Source organism: Castor canadensis, chromosome 5 (genome assembly GCF_047511655.1).
Source record: "Castor canadensis chromosome 5, mCasCan1.hap1v2, whole genome shotgun sequence".
In the NCBI taxonomy this organism is placed as follows: domain Eukaryota; kingdom Metazoa; phylum Chordata; class Mammalia; order Rodentia; family Castoridae; genus Castor; species Castor canadensis.
Genome location: NC_133390.1, coordinates 174,394,373 through 174,413,507, shown reverse-complemented (window position 1 = coordinate 174,413,507; position 19,135 = coordinate 174,394,373). Strand labels below are relative to the sequence as shown.

The window sequence follows — 19,135 nt, the reverse complement described above, 5'->3', positions numbered from 1 at the left end:
GTGTGTGCAAAATATCTAGCACAAAAGTAAGAAAATTAATTTTTGAGTTCAAGCCCCAGTGCTGCAAAAAAGAAAATTATTTTTTAAAAAAATCCTATGCATAGACCTAAATAGTGTGATGTTCTAGAGGCATCTGGGGGATAACAATGGATATAGGACCCAGGCAGGTTATTCTGAGGCAAGAATCTGTATACCAAAAGCCAGCCAAAAAGAAAAGATGGATTCAAATCAACTAAGCCCTAGCCAAGGGACAAGATCAACAGGAAATGCCCCTCACAGGTCAATACACTTTACATCTGAATTAATGGATATTGGAGACTAGATTCACTTCAGCATAACATGAGGATTTAGGTCCCCTGTTGATAGAAAACAGCCTAAGCTCACCATGTGGATCTCTTGCAAGTTCACCGAAATGTCTGCATATTGGTAAACAGAAGCCTAGAAACACAGAAATAATTCATATGAAGAGAGTGTTGCCAGAGGAGTCAAAGATGTAGGACTGTTTATATAAGTTTCGAAAATAAATTTAGTTTTCGAATACAATGTTGAGATGATAAACTCTTTTGAAGAGTTAATAGCCCTCCTGAAAAACGAACCCTGTAGTAAGTACAAGCTTTGAACTCAACACAAGTGTTCAATTTGAGTTAGTCCTTCATAAGACTTACACTGGTTCCTCAGTTAGCCACTGACGTATGCAGTGTGTATCTGAATGAAAGGAAGTCAAGCAAATGCTCGGGGGAGGTTGGAAGTAAGTTTGTGCAGGCTTTCGGGTGAAAGGAAGCATGTATACCCCCTGGGATGTCAGAAGTGCCTAAGAGGATGTCATTGAATGGATGAGATGTTTTAGCCTGAATGCCAGATTTTTAAGCTGTTAACATTTAAAATTAAATAAAGCCATATGGCAGCTACAAAGAAAGGAATTTTAGATTATGTACCTTAAAAAGTAAGAGCAAGGGGCCTGAGTTTCCCAAACTTCGGTCACGCATGGGTTACCATTTGGATTTGCCCTGTATCTGACAAATCCATTGAGCTCTACTACTTCCTGGTAACATCTACACTGCACTTTAATTATCTATTAAATCATTTCACCTTTTATATTAAATCAGCTTATTTAAAAAGTAAGCCATAGTTGTTCTCTTAAACTCCAAAACAGTATTATGTCAAATTTAATATAAGGTAAATTTAATTAATGCAGTGAAATATTAATTTGAAGACTTGGCGATCAAGGATGATTTTTTTCTCTATTGAAAGGTTGACTAGAGAGCTGGAGATGTAGCTCGGTGGTTAAGTGTTTGCCTAGTATGAATGAGGCTCTGGGGTTTGATACCCAGTAACACAAAAAAAAAAAGACTGAGTAACCAAAACTGCTTGAGCTACATTGAATAATAAATTACACTTTTTCTCAGTTTATGGTTTAGTGTTACATATTTCCCTAAAATTACCTCTCTAGATACATAATTCCCATATATTGGCAACGTTGCCAGAATTAGTAGGTGAAAACATTTTGCCGGTCTTTTACTCAAAGGTCTTCTGGTTTGGCTAGTATATGTACAGTATGTTTTCTAAGGCAGCTTTCATTAGAGTTCCTAAATAAACCTGATGTTTGAAAAGCATATCCTGAAGTCAACAGCAAGCATTAGGGAGGATACTACTTGCTTTTCATTACCACAGTCAGGACTTTCCTGAGGGGATGAGTGAATTACTTTATACCAGATCACAGTTCCTACAGCAAATGCACAACAAATGCACCTCAACCTATTAGCTGTAAAAAACAAAAATCAATACTATGACCATTTATTCAGATTCTACTATGAGTCAGGCACTGAACCAAAAGTTAGACGTACTTACCTTTGATAAGAAGTAAAGATTGTCCTTGTTTTTATATCTGCAGGAGTTAACAGAAAAAATAAGCAATTTTTCCCAGAGCCAGAAAGTGGCCAAGACAAGAGTCAGAATAAAATCTGAGTCACAAACTTTTGCTATTTCTGTTGTGAAAAAAACTAATAAATCAATTCCAATATATATATGAAAAAAAGGAGACAGTGTTCCCAGGGAGACTCTAGTAGTTAGAGAAATTAATCTGAAATTTATATTGTATGGCAAAAAAACTAAAATAGCAAACTTTTTAAAAGGAACAAGTTGGGAGAAATCAGTTTACCCCACTTCGAAACTCACTGTAGAGCTGCTAATATAGACCTGTACAGAGACACTGTTGCACAAATATAAGCACCCAGAACAATGGAACAGAATGGAGGATGAGAACTGAGCACATCACATATGGAGAAGGCAAAGGCAGCCTTTGCAACAGAGGCTGCTGGAGCAACTGGACATGTATAGGCAAAAAATGAGCTTGAACCTAAAATGCACACCTTGCATAAAGATTAACTCAAATTGATGATGGATTTAAATGCAAAAGACAAAACTATAAAAATTTTAGGAAAAAAATCTTTATCTGGAGCCAAAGAGTTAAGCAACTAAAGTATAATTCAAGAAAGAAAAAAGTGGTAAATTGGATTTCATCAGATTTAATAATTTTTTATTCTCTGAACACTCTTTCTTCTTTCACAGAGTAAAAGGTAGGAAGTTAAGTTACAACCCAATGAAGAAACACTCACATGGCTTACTTCCTGTCCTAGCCCAGAGCCTGTAAAGGTGAACCCACTAGGGCTGGCTGGGGAGAAGAGAAAACTTGCTCTAGAAGGAACTGTCTAAAGGATCATTAGAATTTCTGCACATAGGAAAGGGAAAAACTATCACTTCTGGAAATGTGGTTATTTTTTTCCATGTCTGAAGAAAGACCAAGGTGCATATAAATGCAATCACGTCTTGGATGTTGGATAACATCAAAAAAGGAATTTTCAGACCTCTCCTTATACAATCTAGCTGTTCAAATTACCATACTGTCATTTTCATCTTCTAATAAAACTGCTTATTTTTAAGAAAAAACAAAGTTAAGCTATAGACTGAGACAAAATATTTGTAAACCACTGAAAAGAGACTGAGGTACATAAAGCATATATATATACATAATCTATAGAAAGAACCCTCTTTATATATTGTCTAAAGACAATCCAGGCATTTTACTGAGCTGTGTATACAGATGGCCAATAAGAACCTGAAAGGTACTCAGCATTACTAGCCCACTGGAGGGATGCAAATCAAAACTACAATGAGCTATCACTGCACTTCCATGAGAATGACCAGAATGAGGACTGAGGACGTGGCTCGAGTAGTAGAGCACCTGCCTAACAAGCATAAGGCCCTTGGGTTCAAATCCCAGGACTGCAAAGAAAGAAAAGGAAGGAAGGGAGAGAGAGAGGGAGGGAGACAGAAAGAAGGAAAGAAGGAAGGAAGGAGGGAGGGAGGGAGGGAGGAAAGGAAGGAAGGAAGGAAGGACGGAAAGATAGATACTGGCAACACCAAACCCTGCGAAGGACGCAGACAAACGGTCACTCACACACTGCTGATGTGAATGTAAAGTGGCGAGACAGTTTGGCGGTGAAAATGACTAACTACACAGGCAACTATCATACAGCCAAGCAACAGCAGTCTTGGGTATTTATCCAGAGCTATGAAAACTTATATTCACACCAAAACCTGTTCAAAAATGTTTAAAATCAACTTTGTTTATAATAGCCTGAACTGGAATTGACCCAATTATTCTTCAACAGGTGAGTAGCGAAGTGAACTCTGGTGTATCTATAACATGGAATGCTGCTCAGCAGTAAATAAACATAACAACCCTGATTCCCACAACAACCTGAATGACTCTTCAGAGAATTATCTTAAGTTAAAAAAAAAAAAATCCCAAAGGATACATATGTGTAGGTCCACTTCCTTATGTAACATGCCAGAAATGACAAAATTATTCAGCAGAAAGACAGATTAGTATGGGCAGAGATTTGGGAAGGTTTGGGGGAGAGGGTAGGACACCATAATGGATACTGTGGTAAGGAAAATGTCCTATTCAGTTTCTCTTTTCTTGTGGTACTGGGGTTTAAACTCAGGGCCTACACCTTGAGCCACTCCAACAGCCCTTTTTTGTGATGGGTTTTTTCAACATAGGGTCTCACAAACTGCTGGCTTCAAACTACAATCCTCCTGATCTCTGCCTCCTGAGTAGCTAGGATTACAGATGGCTGAAATGTCCTATATGGATGCATCAGTATCAGTGTCCTGGTCATGACACTGTCCTACAGAGTTGGAAGATGGTATCCACTGGGGTAACTGAGTAAAGGTCATGGGGTATCTCTCTCCATTTTAATTTCTTACAAACTGCATGGGTCTAAAAATAGAAGGTCCCACTTAAAAATGAGATAGTAATTCTTAACCTTTTGGAAGAGGACAGGGGGCGACCTGGTACAGAGAGGTGCAGACCTCTGTAAGAATCTGACTCACTAGGACATGTCACCTCAGAGAAGCAGCCTCTGTCCCATCCCTGGAGCTCGGCTGCTCCTCCACCCCAGAACACAACATATTCATTTGCTTAGCATTCATGTGTCTAAGATGCAAGACACTTACGGTGGCTTAGCACTCTAGTAAAATCAGGAGGGCCTCCAACTGCTCCAAAAACCAGCTTCCAGCTACTTACCCAAAACTTGGCCATCTGCATTCTAGAAAGGCACTATTTTAATCCCAACATTCACATAAATCTTCTGGCATTTTGATACTCACAACTTTATTTTGAATTTCACAGGAACAGGCTACTGGAGAAAGACAGCATAATTTCTTCTTGGCTTAGAATCTCCAAAGGTTTGATTTCCACCCTACTGAAATCACATTCCTGGAGTAAGAGGATAATCCACAAACTCGGAATAGAGAGATATCTTTCCTCTGGAATATTTGACCTGTTACTCAGCCTAGTTTACTCTTAACCTCTATGACTATGTTAACCTGTTGCTAACAATACAAAGCCTCCATTTGACTGCCAGTTTCTTGAAGACATGACTACATCTATCTTATTTAAGGTGGTTCATCAAGCTTAACACTAGTAGGCACTCAAAGAATATTTAATGAATGACAAAAGAGTGACCGCAAATGTACCTCAAATGAACACTAAATTCTTAAAATACCAAAGATAAATGATTCCTCACAAAAGTTACAAAGCTGCTTAAAAAAAATAAATATTTCTACTCATCTCACGTACATGATTAAGCAATACACACGCAGATGTGGGTGATATTATCATATCTGTAATTTAATTTAGTTCTACACACAAAGCCACTAACTTGACCATTTGTAACTTGGCCATTTGTTGATGATCAAAGGCTGAGTGAATGCATATCAATTTTGTTGTCCACAGGGACAATGGGTGAAGATTGCTGAGATACCAGCTGGAAAGTTCTTGATGTGAAAACCTCATCAGTGAAATTAAGTCAACTGGAACCAGAACACTGAGAGGTCTTGACCCGCACTTGTGTGCTTGTTCTCCCTCCAATCAGAAACTTCACTATGGGCAAAGTCAGCCCAAGCCTTCTTTCTCTTAAGGAAGAAAAGCAGTACTTCACATATCTCACTGAGTGGGGTGTGTGTGTGTATGTGTGTATACCTTTATAAACTTTTGCAATAAAGCCATATAAAGATCCAATTCTGTTTCTATGACTTTCACATATTATAAATAAGGTGTATAGATTTCACTTATCATAAATAAGGTGTATAGATTCCTGAACATTGAAATAAAAAAAATCCCAAATGAAATACTAAAACTTCTCTGGCAAACTTGGCCAGGTTAAACAGGAAATCAAAGAGTTAGAAAATGTTCTTTCTCAAATCTGGTCCTTAACTGAGCATTTTCAAATCTATTCTCTGCCACTCATCCAAGAGAAAGGCCCCCAAACTAAGGAGAAGTACCTCCTCAACCAGTGTGTTCATTCAAGTTGCAATTCTGTGGGGTCGTGCATCTGCTTACTGGGCATCACCACCATTTATGTAAGGAGTGTGGAAAATCTTATAAAGTCAAGCATTCCTTCTACACCTAACATGAAGGGCACGCCATATATTTGCTCCTACATAAATTCTTTCACAGATGGTAAGCTGGGTTTCCTAACTATACAGCAATCTCTTTGAGGATAAGAGTTACTGCAGTAGAAGCTACTGTAGTAGGAGTGAGAGCCAAGAACAAATGAATATTAACTGTGCTTTGGCTGCCAATAATGTCAACCATTATGGTGGCCCCTATGATGACCATGTATTAAGTGGGCATTGTGAATACTTTTACAGAAGACTGAGGTTGAAAATATTTAAAAATTCAAGAAGTCATGTGCCGAGTCACTGAGTTAGGAGTTCAATGCAGTCTTCCATCAGAGCCTGTGCTCTTAAACACTGCATAGTGGTGGAGTCCTTCCTTCATTCTCTCACTCCACAATCGTCATCAGGTGCCCACTCTAGTGCTCTGCTGTAGGCGGTATGATGAAGGAAAAGAGAAATCCCAGGGCTCAGGAGACTCACATGGTCAATGGGATATACAGGCAATAAACAAATAAATAAAATATCCAGACTAATACATGGAGGGGTGGTAGGGTTAGGTGGTACATGATTTGGGGAGAAGAGAAATGACACCAAGATTTTTTGCTTACTTGCCTGCTTGATGATTGAGTTTTGACCTGGGCAATGAAAACTTTGGGACTTCTAGTGGCATAGGTGGAGATGACTCTAGGAGAAGCAAGTAGGAATGAAACAATGAAGGATTTGGATGCATTAAGTCTAAGGCTCAGTTAGACATCCAAGTGGATTCCTGGGGTAGACAGCAGAATTTGCTAGAGTAGTGGAGTTTCAGTGTACCAAGCTGATAATTCTTAATAGACAAGTACAGAGAAAGGTTACTGAAAGACAAGTAACTGAGGATTGTGTATAGATAAAGACAATAGGCCTGAGTTTAAGCAGCGAGGTTTGCACTGTGGACCAGCCCAAGCAATGGGAAAATTCTCTCCGTTGCAAGGGAAGAAGCTATGTGAAGACTGTTAAGACCATCCATCTAAATAACACACTCAGCAGGTTAACGATGTGTGAACCACCTGTTGCACCACTCATCTAAGCAGAAAGTTTTAGTGTCTTTGGAGAATTAGATAATTATAGAAAGCTGCTCCCCTCCAGTCTCCATCAGCTCCCCAAATAGTGACTTCAACATTCCAGAACAAATATTGTACCCAGGGCACAGCCTGAGACCTCCATGAGCCAATGCAGACTAAGGTAGAGAAAATAGAGCTGCAGACACTGAGGCCTCTGATTAAATTAGTTGGGTTTCATTAAGCTTTTGGATGTTTAAAGAAAAGAATCAGTTTCTGCATATGTGATTCACTTATCACTTACAAAATTTAGGATCTCAATTAAATATGACATGTATCTGTGATCCATTTGAGTGAGGCTGTTCCCAGAGTACTTCCTGTCCCACAAATATGAACAATTTTCCTGTATCAGTTAAAATAAACTCAAATAATAAAAAGCATGCCTCCGGGCACTGCCAAATAGAAAGACAAGGAAATCAATAACCCTATAAACTTCCACCAATGCTAACTCATCTTTATTATATTAAAAACAATAATATAATCAGAATCAGTGCTCTATACTTCCAGTGCTTGTTCATAGCTATCTATTATTTTATTGAATGCTCCCAAAAACACCATTAAATAGTATTCACTGTTTGGATTAGAAAACTGAGACCAGTGAAGGTCAAGGGTCAGGGTCACAGGACTAACAAGTAATACAAGCAGAACTTCTTCCCATTTCCTCTTGTTCCAAACCCGACAGAGCATTCCTGACACAACAACTGCTTACCATGAAATGCTGTTTTCTTAGTTAATTATAAACCCTCCAAACATGGTTTGCAGTCCACAGAAGCTTGTCTGGATTTGACTAATAAAACTACAGTCACTTTAGTCCCTAAAGAGGGTTACGAATTGCAAGGTCACGCCTGTAGTTCGCTGTATGTGACATGCACTTACTGCATGCAACATGCACTTACTGCATGCCTACTGTGTGCAGGCACACTGGCCCACCTCTCCCTAAGACTTACACAAGCGCCTAGAATATATACATGGCGGGTGCTGTTCTAGGCTATATGTAGCCTAGACTAAAGCCAATAGCATTCCTGACTTTGGACAGAAGGTCCCTAGTCATCTCACTGAGCCACTTCACCATTAATGTATAGCTATTCTTATCTCAACTAGCAAAAACCCTTGGTCCTTCCTATTATTGCTTATAGTCTCTCTTCAACAAAATTAGAGATAAGGGCAGAATAGTTTCTGCCTGGTAGCAAGGGGTAAGGGGGGGTAAGGGAGAGAATGAAGGGGAAGGGAGAGGGCAGGGGAAAGGGGGGAGAAATGACCCAAACAATGTATGCACATATGAATAAAATAAAAATTAAAAAAAAAACAGCGTCTGCCAAAACTTTAATTTGCATTGTGCTCTAACAACTATGTAATCAGCCTCTTCTGTAAAGTATTCCACCAGAACATTTTAAAATACTAACTATTGATAAAAACAATGTTAACAAATAAGACCAGATTCATTCGATCACATTTTTGATCTTTTCTCTCCATGAGCAATAACCATAATTCAATGAATATTCTCATATCTATGTATCGTCAGAGACATGAATCAGTCTTGAGGAGGTATACAGTTCAGAACCCAAAATACTATACAAAATAAAACAAAGGCAGACTAAACTATGTTTCCTCTCCTTCCTCTTCAAATCTCTACCCATAAATGTTGACACACATAAAAATATATCGTGTTAATTATAATAACATAGAAAAAAGTCTCAATTATCAAAACTCAAAGGTGATTGTAACCAGTTTTTCTGATAAATTATCACGTCACAATTTGGCATAAACTCTGATCCTTATGAATAATTCATATTTTGTGCATTAGTAATGTATGTCATTTCTTGTTGGAATGATCTCTAACAGAGAATGAATGTCCACTGCCAATTCCCTCAATTGACATGATGGGGTAAGTGTAAAATCAGAATGAAGCTCTTAGTGCTCCTTTAAAATTGCAATACTCAACCAGCCCATAAGGTTATCAAAAATATAAAGTTCCTATTATTCCTTGCCCTTTACATGGGAGTCCCTTGGTTAAGTACCCCAGCAAGGGTTGATCTTGCATGGCAGAGAAGAGAATCAATGAACTTTTGCAAAACTCATAGAGATGGTTAGTTCTGTTACATTTCTCTCTAATTATATATTTATACACTCCCCAAAGCATAATTGCTAAAAGGACATAATTGCTAAAATATGGTAACCAGCAGGGGGAAACGAAAGAAAGAAAAACACCAAACGAATCAGGCAAGAGTTTTATAATAATTAGAGTCGTTTCTCCCTACCAGACATTCGTCCTTAGCTTGGTTTACTACCATGAAATAAATTTCTTTTCAATTTTCAGTAAAATTACCTGGCACATTAAAAAAAAAAAAAAAGTCCAACAGCTTAATAAAGGAAAGGTGCCAGATGACATATATTTGTAGATAAAGATAGTCAACTTATCAGTCTCCCTCAGTGAGGCCATTCCACATCATCACTGACAATATTGCTTCAGACTGGGCTAAGCAAACTTTGCTACCCCACCTCCTCCCCGAAATGCAAATCATCAATGAAAACAGCTACAGTATTTGATTCAAGGCAAGGAGAAATGAGGTAGTTTGAAATTTTAAAAAAGCAATCATTCCAGTATCTCCCCTTTTAAGAATTTCTTCCCCAATCACTTAAGCCCAAATATAGGCAGGTCCATTCTCTCCTAGGTCCCCCAAATCAAGACCAAAGAGAGAAAGTGGCAAAGAGAGGGAGTTTTAAGAAAGGAAGCCATCCTGTGTCCACATCGGTCCCCAGATACCTTACATTCATTCATTCTTTTTTTCAGCTCACTTTTATGAAGCACTTAATTCTCAATGTCAGGTACCGTTCCACACCAAACAATCTGCCAGTGGGTTTGTGAGTGGACTCTAAAATGGAAATCCACAGCCCAGATTAAGGAGGAGGGAAAATTCAGATTTGGACATCTACCCGCAGGCTAGCCCAACCCGCCTGGGCCAACACCTGGGGCAGAGCGGTCACTGTCCAACACCGGGAGTCCGAAGAGGCTGTTCCCGTTCCCTTGGCAGAAACCTCTCCCTGGGGTCACAGGGTCACTGACCTTGTTCCCACCGAGACCTTCGGGCCCTCGTTCCCGGCCTCGATCTGTCTCTTGGAAAAGTTAAGTTGTGGCAAGTGGGACGAGGGGCCCGGGGGGCATCAGTCAGACTCCCCACCCGCCCGCTGCTCAGCTCCAACTCCCATGGCTACCGGGAAATATTTATTCCGAGTCGATGGGCTCCAGTGGCTACTGAAGCCGAACACACGGTCACCACGAGAAAGCCAAGTCATCCGAGAGATAAAGATAGATCCATTGCGTACCTAGACGCTGGCCTTACCGCGGCAATCCCGAGAGATGTGGATTTCTGCTGCGGGCTGCGAAAGTCACGGCGCAATTCCCCAGCGCGCGCGGCCGGGGACCTGGGTCCACCTCCCGGGATGCTGGCAGAGGATCCAGACCACAGGACGCGTGAGCAGAAAAAAGAGAAAGAATCGGATCGATACTTACCCCTAGGCGTCTGCTCCGGATCCTCACGTACCCTTGCTTCACGATGTCATTAAAATTGGAAGCCATCCCAGACAGCCAGCGACCACCCTGGCCCAGGCGCGCACACCCTAAGTGGCTTTGGGGAGGGTCGCGGACAGAGTCAAGAGAAAGGGTGGGGGTTGCGAGGCGGAGGGAGAAAGTTAGGGAGGTGACGTTGCTGGAGCTGCAGCTCGGCCAGGCGTTAGAAGGCGCTCATCACTTTCCCTGTCCCCCGAATCCTGAAAGTGGGTGGCCAGCTTGCAGCCACTTTGGGGGATCGCGGCGGGCGGGGAGGCGAGGCTGGAGCTCCGCGTCAGCTGACTCCACACCAGCCTGCCAGGAGGAGGAGTGGCGCTGCTGAGGAGCCAGCCCAGTCTCTTCCAGGCCCAGGAGGAGGGGAGGGGGAGCACAGGGGGAGGGGGCGGGGAGGAAGAGGAGGAGAAAAGCGGGAGGGGGTCGGGGGGGAGGAGCTCTCGGGTCCCAGCACCCCGCTGTGGCCACCCTGGAGCAGACCCACTGGATCGGCTCGTACCCCTCCCCGAGGCGCCCGCCCACCTTTCTTACAGCTTCCCCTTTCATTGCACGCCAGGGCCACCCCCGCACCTAGCTGACACCGGCGGAGAGGACGCTTGCTCTCCTGTCGCGCAGTGGCTTCTTTTGGAAGGAAAGGAAATTTCCCTCTTTTTCAGCCTCTGCCTCCCCAACCTCTCCGTTCATCCTTGATCCTTTTCCCAGGAAGACTTGAGTAGGGGTGCATGTATCCCAAGAGGTCGTATTACCTTGGTTTGCCTTGACTTTGGCATATGAGACGAGCGATATGGTCCATGGCTTAAGCTCAGACCTTCCTGGGGTTTTCCCTGGTATCCAGGGTCCGGGCTTGGGTGGTTTTAGTTGCCATATGTTTTCGTGTTTGGGTCTGTCCATTCCGTGAGACTCTTATATTTCCCAGAGGCTAAGACTTGGCCTCTTTACTACCTGTGTCCCCAGAGCCCAACCTTAAGTAGGTGCTCAGTAAATTCCCAGTGGTTATCCGGTCACTGGGTGCCAGGCTCTGAGCCCTTGGCATGGATTAACATAGTTAAACTCCCTTGCCCCCTTTGAAGTGGGGCACCCTTGTGTAAATACCAAATCTATTTAATCCTCCAGATCCTGACAAGAGAGCTCACCCTCATAAGCACTAGTGGGTACTGTAAACACGCCTATCATATTAAGATGGGGGAGGGGAGATTGACACCCAGCGCTCCTGACTGTGTTACCTTCCTGAAGCAAACTGACCCACTGAGCACATCTGCTGGGCATTGCTAAGGACTGAGTGGGTGAGGTACTATCTCCATGTTTCACACAAACTAAAGCTGATTGGGACTTGCCCACTGTTCCACAACTGTTCATTACCAAATCCAGGACAGAAGGGAGGTGTGTGTGATCCTTTCCTCCCCCCACACACACACACAACTTGGTTCTAAAACAGCATCCTCTGCCTCTTTGGAGGAGCTGATGTCATAAGGAAGAGAGATTACTAGCTGGTCTTCCAGGAAGATCTTTCTAATCATTTGTGCAGAGCGGATGTCAGAAATTAGACCATTCTTGGTCTCTGCAGGTGACCTTTGCTAGGGCTACTGAGAAAAGGACTCATCCATGGAGTGAATTGTTTGACTCAATGACGTGGGAGACCTTTCAGCTCCAAGATTATCTGAAATTTGCCTTTCTCAAAGGGAATACTCATTTTAGTCACTCTGGCTTGATGGATGTTAGTCAAAGAGGAGAATCACCCAAGAATGTGTCAATGGAGAACTGAGACTAAATTGGGACAGACAAAATGCAAATATTCTGACAGGGAGAGTTCTCTTGTTTTCCGTATAATCCATCTTCTCTGTCTTCATGTTGCCATCCTATAAAAATGATACTTTAAGTTAATCTCTTACCCAAACAGGAGAAAATGGTAAGATCATTCAGAGAGCTCTTTGTGAAAGTTAAGAACTAGGAAGGAAGGAAGGAAAGAGGGAGGGAGGGAGGAAAGAAGGAAGGAAGGAAAGAAAACTGTCCACAGCTGCCATGAAACAGAGTTGTTCATAGAAGGTATTTGTCCAACACATCATTTGTAGACCAAATCTATAGTGTCATAGAAACAAGGAATAAAGAAATTAAGGCATAAGAAGCTTGAAGGCACAATAACAGAAATAATAATTGATAAAAATGGGCTGGGAAATCTATCCCTTGACAGTTAATGTTTAGTATAATACACATCCATAAATTATTAAACTAGATTAAATCCAGTATGTGATTTTGCTTGGTAAAAATCAAACTAACGTACATGCAAAATATACGGACCATGACATGCTATTCATAGGTGAACCACTTACACTTCTCCAAATCATATAATAAAAATGGCAACGGCAAGGGAAAGGGGGCATCCACAGAGATACAACATATAGGAATGCTTATGGAGTCACACATCACGCACCTTGCTCAGCTCTATCCTACGAGACAGAGGCACACACAATTTAGTTTCTCTGGAGATAAGCCTGACAAAAAAATGATTATTTCAATCCTTGTTTGTAATTCAGTTTTCAACACTTATGACTTCTCATTTGTAGTATACCTTCCTCTTTGCTTCCTTGGCTTCCTGTCTCCCTTTGTCCAATAGTGGTGACCGTTTCCATGTTGAGCACCCCTGTCCCTGCTCCCATGTGTACAGTCCTGGCAATTGCCTTGTTGGGGAGATTCGTGGTTGGTTCAGACATGGGCACTTGCCCTCAGCTGGTTGCCTGGGAGTTAACTGGTTACTTTCACTTAGTCCTTGGACAAAGAGTCTCACCCTGTTGACTGAAGTGAAGCCTGGATAGAAGCCCAGGATCCATGGGTACCATCATGAGATCCCAGAGGAGGACTTATGGGGGTGGGGCATCCAAAAAAAGCAGAACCAAGAACTAAAGGGAAGCAGACCTTAACCTGATGACACTGTCAGATATCCCTCATCTAGGCCCCCAATTAAAGTGCAAATGAAGCTGTTATAACAATTAGACCCCAAAAGGCAATGACTGAAGTTGCATAAAACTTACTTATTTTTTATACAACAATCCAGGCTGACCAGGATTGTCCTGGTCAGGTAGGAAGGTTGGTCCCATGAGGACATCCAGAGACCAGGCTCTTATGTCAGCTCTGGCTCCTCATGTCATGATTGACATTCTGCAATCGAGTTATTGCCACAGCCCAGAAAAGGGAAAGAGAGCAGGTAGGGTTGAATGTGATCCAGATGTTGCAAATACCTTTCTCTTGCATCCCATGGGCCAATTTTTTTTGCCACATGGCCACATCTGGCTCCAAGGAGAAGGAAGAGTATAGTCTCCTGCATTAGCTAGCTTTTTGTTGCTGAGACAAATGCCTGAAACAATTTAAAAGGAAAAAGGCTTTCAGAGGTTTCAGTTCACGGTCAGCAGCTTCATTCTGGGCTGACGTGAGGCAGAGCCTCATGTAAAAAGACATGGTAGATAAAAGTTGTTCACCTCATGGTGGCCAGGAAGCAGAGAAACAGAGGGGATACAGCTCCCAAGAATACATTCCCAGTGACCTACTTCCTCCAACCAGGCTCCATCTCCCAGCTTCCACCACTTCCCAATAATGACATCCAATTATAAATCCATCAGGGGATTAATCCACTGATTAAGTCAGACCGTCATGATCCAATCATCTCTCAATGATTGCATCCACCAGCTGGGAACAAGCCTTTAACACATGAACTATTTAGAGGACACTTCATATACAAACCCTAGCATCTCCAGTTGATCATGGGTCTATCGCTGCAGAATTTATAATAGGTGGGTCAGTCCTACTGCACCAGTGCCACTTGACATCACTTAACCACACAAGGGAATTCCCTTTCCTGCTTAAACCACCCAAGATCAAGATATTCTGTCACTTGGGAGAGGGAAGCAGTATTTTCTATCAAAGTGTGTGGTCATCTTAATTGCTTGCAGTTTGGGGCTCTTCTTGAGAATTCTTGTTAAGCCCCATTTGCCAGCCAAACTCACTGCCAAAGTGCAAATGTTAGCCCCCCACCCCCAGCCTGTGTCAAATTTCAGCCAATGGTGAGCAGATTGTGAACCTGAGCTCAACCAATTCAAGTAAAGGGTCAAAACCCACTGTTAGGAATAAAAAGAGGACAGCCTGCCTGCTCCTCGTGCTTGCTGTGCCCGTGTGCCTGCACACCCTTCTGCAGCAGTCAATTTTGCCTTGCCCAGGTGATTCTCCATTTCTGTGCACTCAATTGTGACTCTGGTGGTCTTCAGGGGTCTTATTTCTAACACTTGCCACAAAAAGAGTCCTGTCTAAGGCACAATGCCCGCTGTGACTTGATTAAGTAATCCCAGATTACTCAAGAAAATTCCAAAAATACCTGTGGCATTTTCCAAGATGAGAGCCCCATTGAGAATAACGCCAAGCAAGGAGAACGTAATCCTAGAGCTACAATGATGCTGGAATTAGAAAGACCCCTTGGACTTCCCAGTGACTCCAGTCACTTTTGTTTTTTGTTGTTTATTTGAGCCCATTTGGTTAGGGTTATAGAAAACATACTTCCCAGGACTGGGCCAGGAGGTTGGGGGGTGGGGAATATGAGAGGTAGAAGGGCATAAATCTCAAGCAGGCTCTCACTATCTGGGCTGTGTGAATACCGAGCTTATATTTGCATGACGCTGAGAATGTGTGCTTCCTTAATTCATTCCCTTGCCTCAGGGTGGTCATGGCCCTGATACTGTCCTTATTATCAAAATATTAATTAAAAAGGAATGAGTGTGTGTTCAGAAGAGAATCCAGACAGTAGCAGTCTCCTATATGGACAGCTGGTTGATAGGATGCAAAACTATGCCATGCACTAAAATAGAACCTTCTACCCATAGCATTGCAGAGCCAGCAATTAAGGCAGTGTTACTTGGACCACCACATTCAAAGCTGAAATTCACCCGAGCTCAAATGCATAAGCTACTCCTGCTCTGCACTGCGTTCCATTCAGCCAATTACCATTATCAACAACTTATTCTCAAGCTACTCAGGAAAGAAACATAGGTGCAGAATTTCAGAGGCTTGTGCACTTTTCCAGAGCAGATGATCAACTCCCAAGGGTTGCCAAAGGAGGCTGTATTTCCACCAAGTGCCACAAAGCACCCAGGCCAAGGCTGGCATGGCATTGGTCCAGTACCCTTACCAAAAATAACTTGAGCTTTGCCCTGCAGCCTGCTGTTCTCAGTGGGAGTGTCACAGAAGCATATGTCTTTCCTTTGGCAAGGTGACACAGCGCTAATGAAAGTGATTTGACTGTCACCAAGGAGGGGGTGGTTGCTCTGCACCAGGTCTCCTTCTACCAGCCTTACCCAGAAAAAGTATGACTTGGACACTATGCCCAATCAGGTTGAGAAAACCTGGAACAGGTCTGTTTTGTTATTCATTGCATCCTTCCTGCATTCAACAAAAGTTTATCAAAAACCCGCTGTGGGCAGGGCATATCCACCATGAGCTTTCACTCACACACACACATGTACACACACACACACACACGCATGCAAGCAGATAAGTGTGGTTCCAGTCCCATGAAGTTTATATCCCAGTTGGAGAGAGACAAACAAACAAGTAAATGAAACATTTGAATAGTTATAGGTGGCCACAAGATGGAAAATACTGGTGTGCCACGTGGGGGGAAATAAGAAGGTGTTTCAGATAAGAGAGGCAGGCATGACTTCTCAGAGGGAGAGACCTTTAAGCTAACATAGGAAAGATGAGAAGCAGCTATGTGGAGCGTTGGGGAACATTCCAGCTCTTCAGAAGGCCGTGAGATGCAGGACAGAGCTTGGCAAGTTCAAGTAGCTGCAGACAGAGTAGTTCCTCTTAAACCCAGAGAGGAGGAGATGACACAAATTGTAGTCCTGAAGGTAAAAATGAGCAAAATCCTCATCCCTGCAGGGCACAGAGAGGAGATTGCACCTTATTCAAAAGAAAGAAATAATGAAGGGGCTCTGATTTATATATTTTAAATATCAGCTTATCTGATGAACAAGAAAATGCATTAAAAGGGATTGGACCGGAAATGGTGAGCTCATACAAAAATCCACTTCTAGAGGCTGTTACTCAAAAGTCTTCAGAGAAAGAGAGATAAAACTGCTACAAGAATGTGCATGAAAATCAACAGATATAAATGAGCACTGTGATGATAGCTCTTAAAGAATTAAACCTGCAATAGTTGTTTACCCTTGTCCTCAACAATTCCAACTCTGGAAATGCATACTAAGGCAAAAATATTTAGTTATAAGAGTGGCCACTAAGCCAGGCATTGTACTGCACATCTGTAATTCCAGCACTTGGGAGGCTGAGGCAGGAGGATTGTGAATGAGGGGTCAACTAGTAACTCCTCAAAAAAACAAGGTCTGGGGGATATGGTTCAGTGCTAGGGTGCTAGTCTAGCATGCATAAGGCCTGGGTTCCACCCCAGCACTGCAAACAATGAGTAAATAAATAATTTTTAAAATGCACACCACAGTGGGATTGTAATAAAATTACAGGGACGTTTTGCCCTTAAGAGTTGGTGTGCTATAGGGAGCAGGTGTGTGATGGAATGTTTGTGTGCACCTTCTCTCTCTCTCTCTCTCTCTCTCTTTGTTTTTGTGAGTTCATTACAGACCACCTGCTGAGACCCCTGCCATTCCCTTCTAGATCAGGCTACTCTTTATCCTGGTCCACCCCCAAGACTCCAAGTGCCCAAGGCTATGCTGGGTTCTCTTTGCCCTTCTGGGTGGTCCTCTTGGTGGCATCTATCCTGTGACAGCCTCTGGCTGTTCCCTCTGTGTGTATGTAACTAAATGGAGGAAAAAGTCTCGCAGTGCTGCCTCTGTAACACAGTGACCTCACTTCCAGGGTGGTTACCACACTAAGCTCTGCCACCAAGGAGCAGCTAGCCCACCCCAGGTCTCATCTTTAGACTATTGAGAGGTGGGTGAACCACCTGTCTCTGTGTCCTCTGCACTCAATAGACTGCATGATTCCCTTGCTTAAGGTAAGGTTAAGCTCTCCTCTCTACTCCACAAGCAGAGAAGCCCAGTTCCCTGCAAGGAATATCCTTTCCTTAATCTCTCTATCCACCGCGTCTTATTTAGGCAGAAGGTGCATGGTGAGGCTGCAGACAAAATGGTTTCGATACTCTCGTCATCAGTTTTGCACTGATGGCATAGCACCTTGAATTTAGAATGTTTTCTAAATGCTTTCCACTGCTAGGCCTCAAAGGTTTCTGCTAAAACGAAGTCAACAGGAAAATCACATCGCCATTCTGTTACAAATCCATATCACAACCCTGAAAATGGACAGAAAATATGTCACCTATTCGTTCATGCGGCAAATGCTATTTGAGCTGCTATGTGAACCAGGCATGCTAGGCACAGGGGAGCTGATACAGTGGATGGAAAGAGATCAGACTCTGTGCCCTCGTGATATCGGCTGTCACGGGGAGCAAGAGATGCTACGAAACAGACAAATAAGTGCACAATTATGCAGGGAGAAAAGGTATGCAAGGATAGAATGAGATGGGGGAGTCAGGGGGCTGAGATAGGAAGCAGGAGGTGCTGTTAACTAGGCCAGGCTAGAGAGGGAGTGGTACGAGGAAGGATGGCCAAGGTGAGTGAGGACAGAAAGAAGGCAGGCCAGGGGGCAGGATCTGGGAGAGCGGGAAGAGGGTGGTCAACGAGGCCAGAGAGGATAAAAGATTTTCTTACACAGTGATCAACACATTGTAGGTTGTCTGTTCAAAAAGGTCTTGTTTTTTTAAATAATGTGTTTTTTATACAGACCAACAACCAGGCTAGATATATCTGCACTAAATATTAGTAGGAGTTACTATTTTTTGGCAGGAGTAATAGAGATTTTCATCTTCTCCTGGGTGATTTTTAAAATTAGTTTCCAATACCATTTTAAAGTGCCAAAAAGACTGTTTCTTTTTGCACAGGTGAATCGTGTGTCCTGAGTTTTATATCTAAGGACACAAAAGCAAACACAGACGTCTAGTGAACTTGACTGGCACACAGAGAAGAGTCTTGTGACAGTGGGCTTCTCCCAGGCAGACTGCGAGCGTCTTTCTAGTGAGAAGAGCCCTTCTTCCCATAGGTCACTGCAAAACCAATTCAAGAAAATCTAGGTCAGGGAGAACTAACGAGATGACAAAGGCTTGCCATGCTGACAGGGACCTTGTTCAAAATGGAGCACATACCTGGTTGTTGTTGTGGGAAGATTAGAAGTGAGGGTTGCAAAGGTTCCTCGGGCTGTTCCCCTCGCTTACCCAGTGACTGTTCCCTGCCTCAAAACCTGATCTGAAACAGAGACAAATGGGACCAGCCCTTCTGGTGCAGTTCGAGTGAGGTCCTTCAACAAATGCATCAAGAGGGCAGTCTTCCTCAAGACACCCCCACGCCCTGCAATGTCACCCACATTTCAGAGTGGAGGGACCTCAAACAGAAGACTAAATGACGTATGGAAAGACACAGAGGAGCCTGCTTGGATGTGAGCTGGC

The 19,135-nt window shown here is 42.8% G+C and overlaps 1 protein-coding gene and 1 non-coding gene across 3 annotated transcripts in view; one reads left to right on the top strand and one right to left on the bottom strand.

Annotated features, from left to right (window-relative positions):
• The window catches only part of Dok5 (docking protein 5), a 143,888-nt gene extending 132,928 nt beyond the window's left edge, over positions 1-10,960 (bottom strand). Inside the window, exon 1 of one of the 2 annotated variants that reach the window (XM_020176797.2) lies at positions 10,576-10,960. In XM_020176797.2, the coding sequence (XP_020032386.1) occupies positions 10,576-10,641 (66 nt within the window). In that variant the 5' untranslated portion in view covers positions 10,642-10,960. Of the gene's footprint in view, positions 1-9,833; positions 10,041-10,575 lie in introns of those variants that run through there. The other variant, XM_074075006.1, reaches the window with a different exon arrangement.
• LOC141423687 (small nucleolar RNA SNORD22) lies at positions 2,595-2,717 on the top strand. Its single transcript, XR_012448514.1, has one exon. It is a non-coding gene; the product is annotated as a small nucleolar RNA SNORD22 (small nucleolar RNA).
• Positions 10,961-19,135: the final 8,175 nt, after the last annotated feature.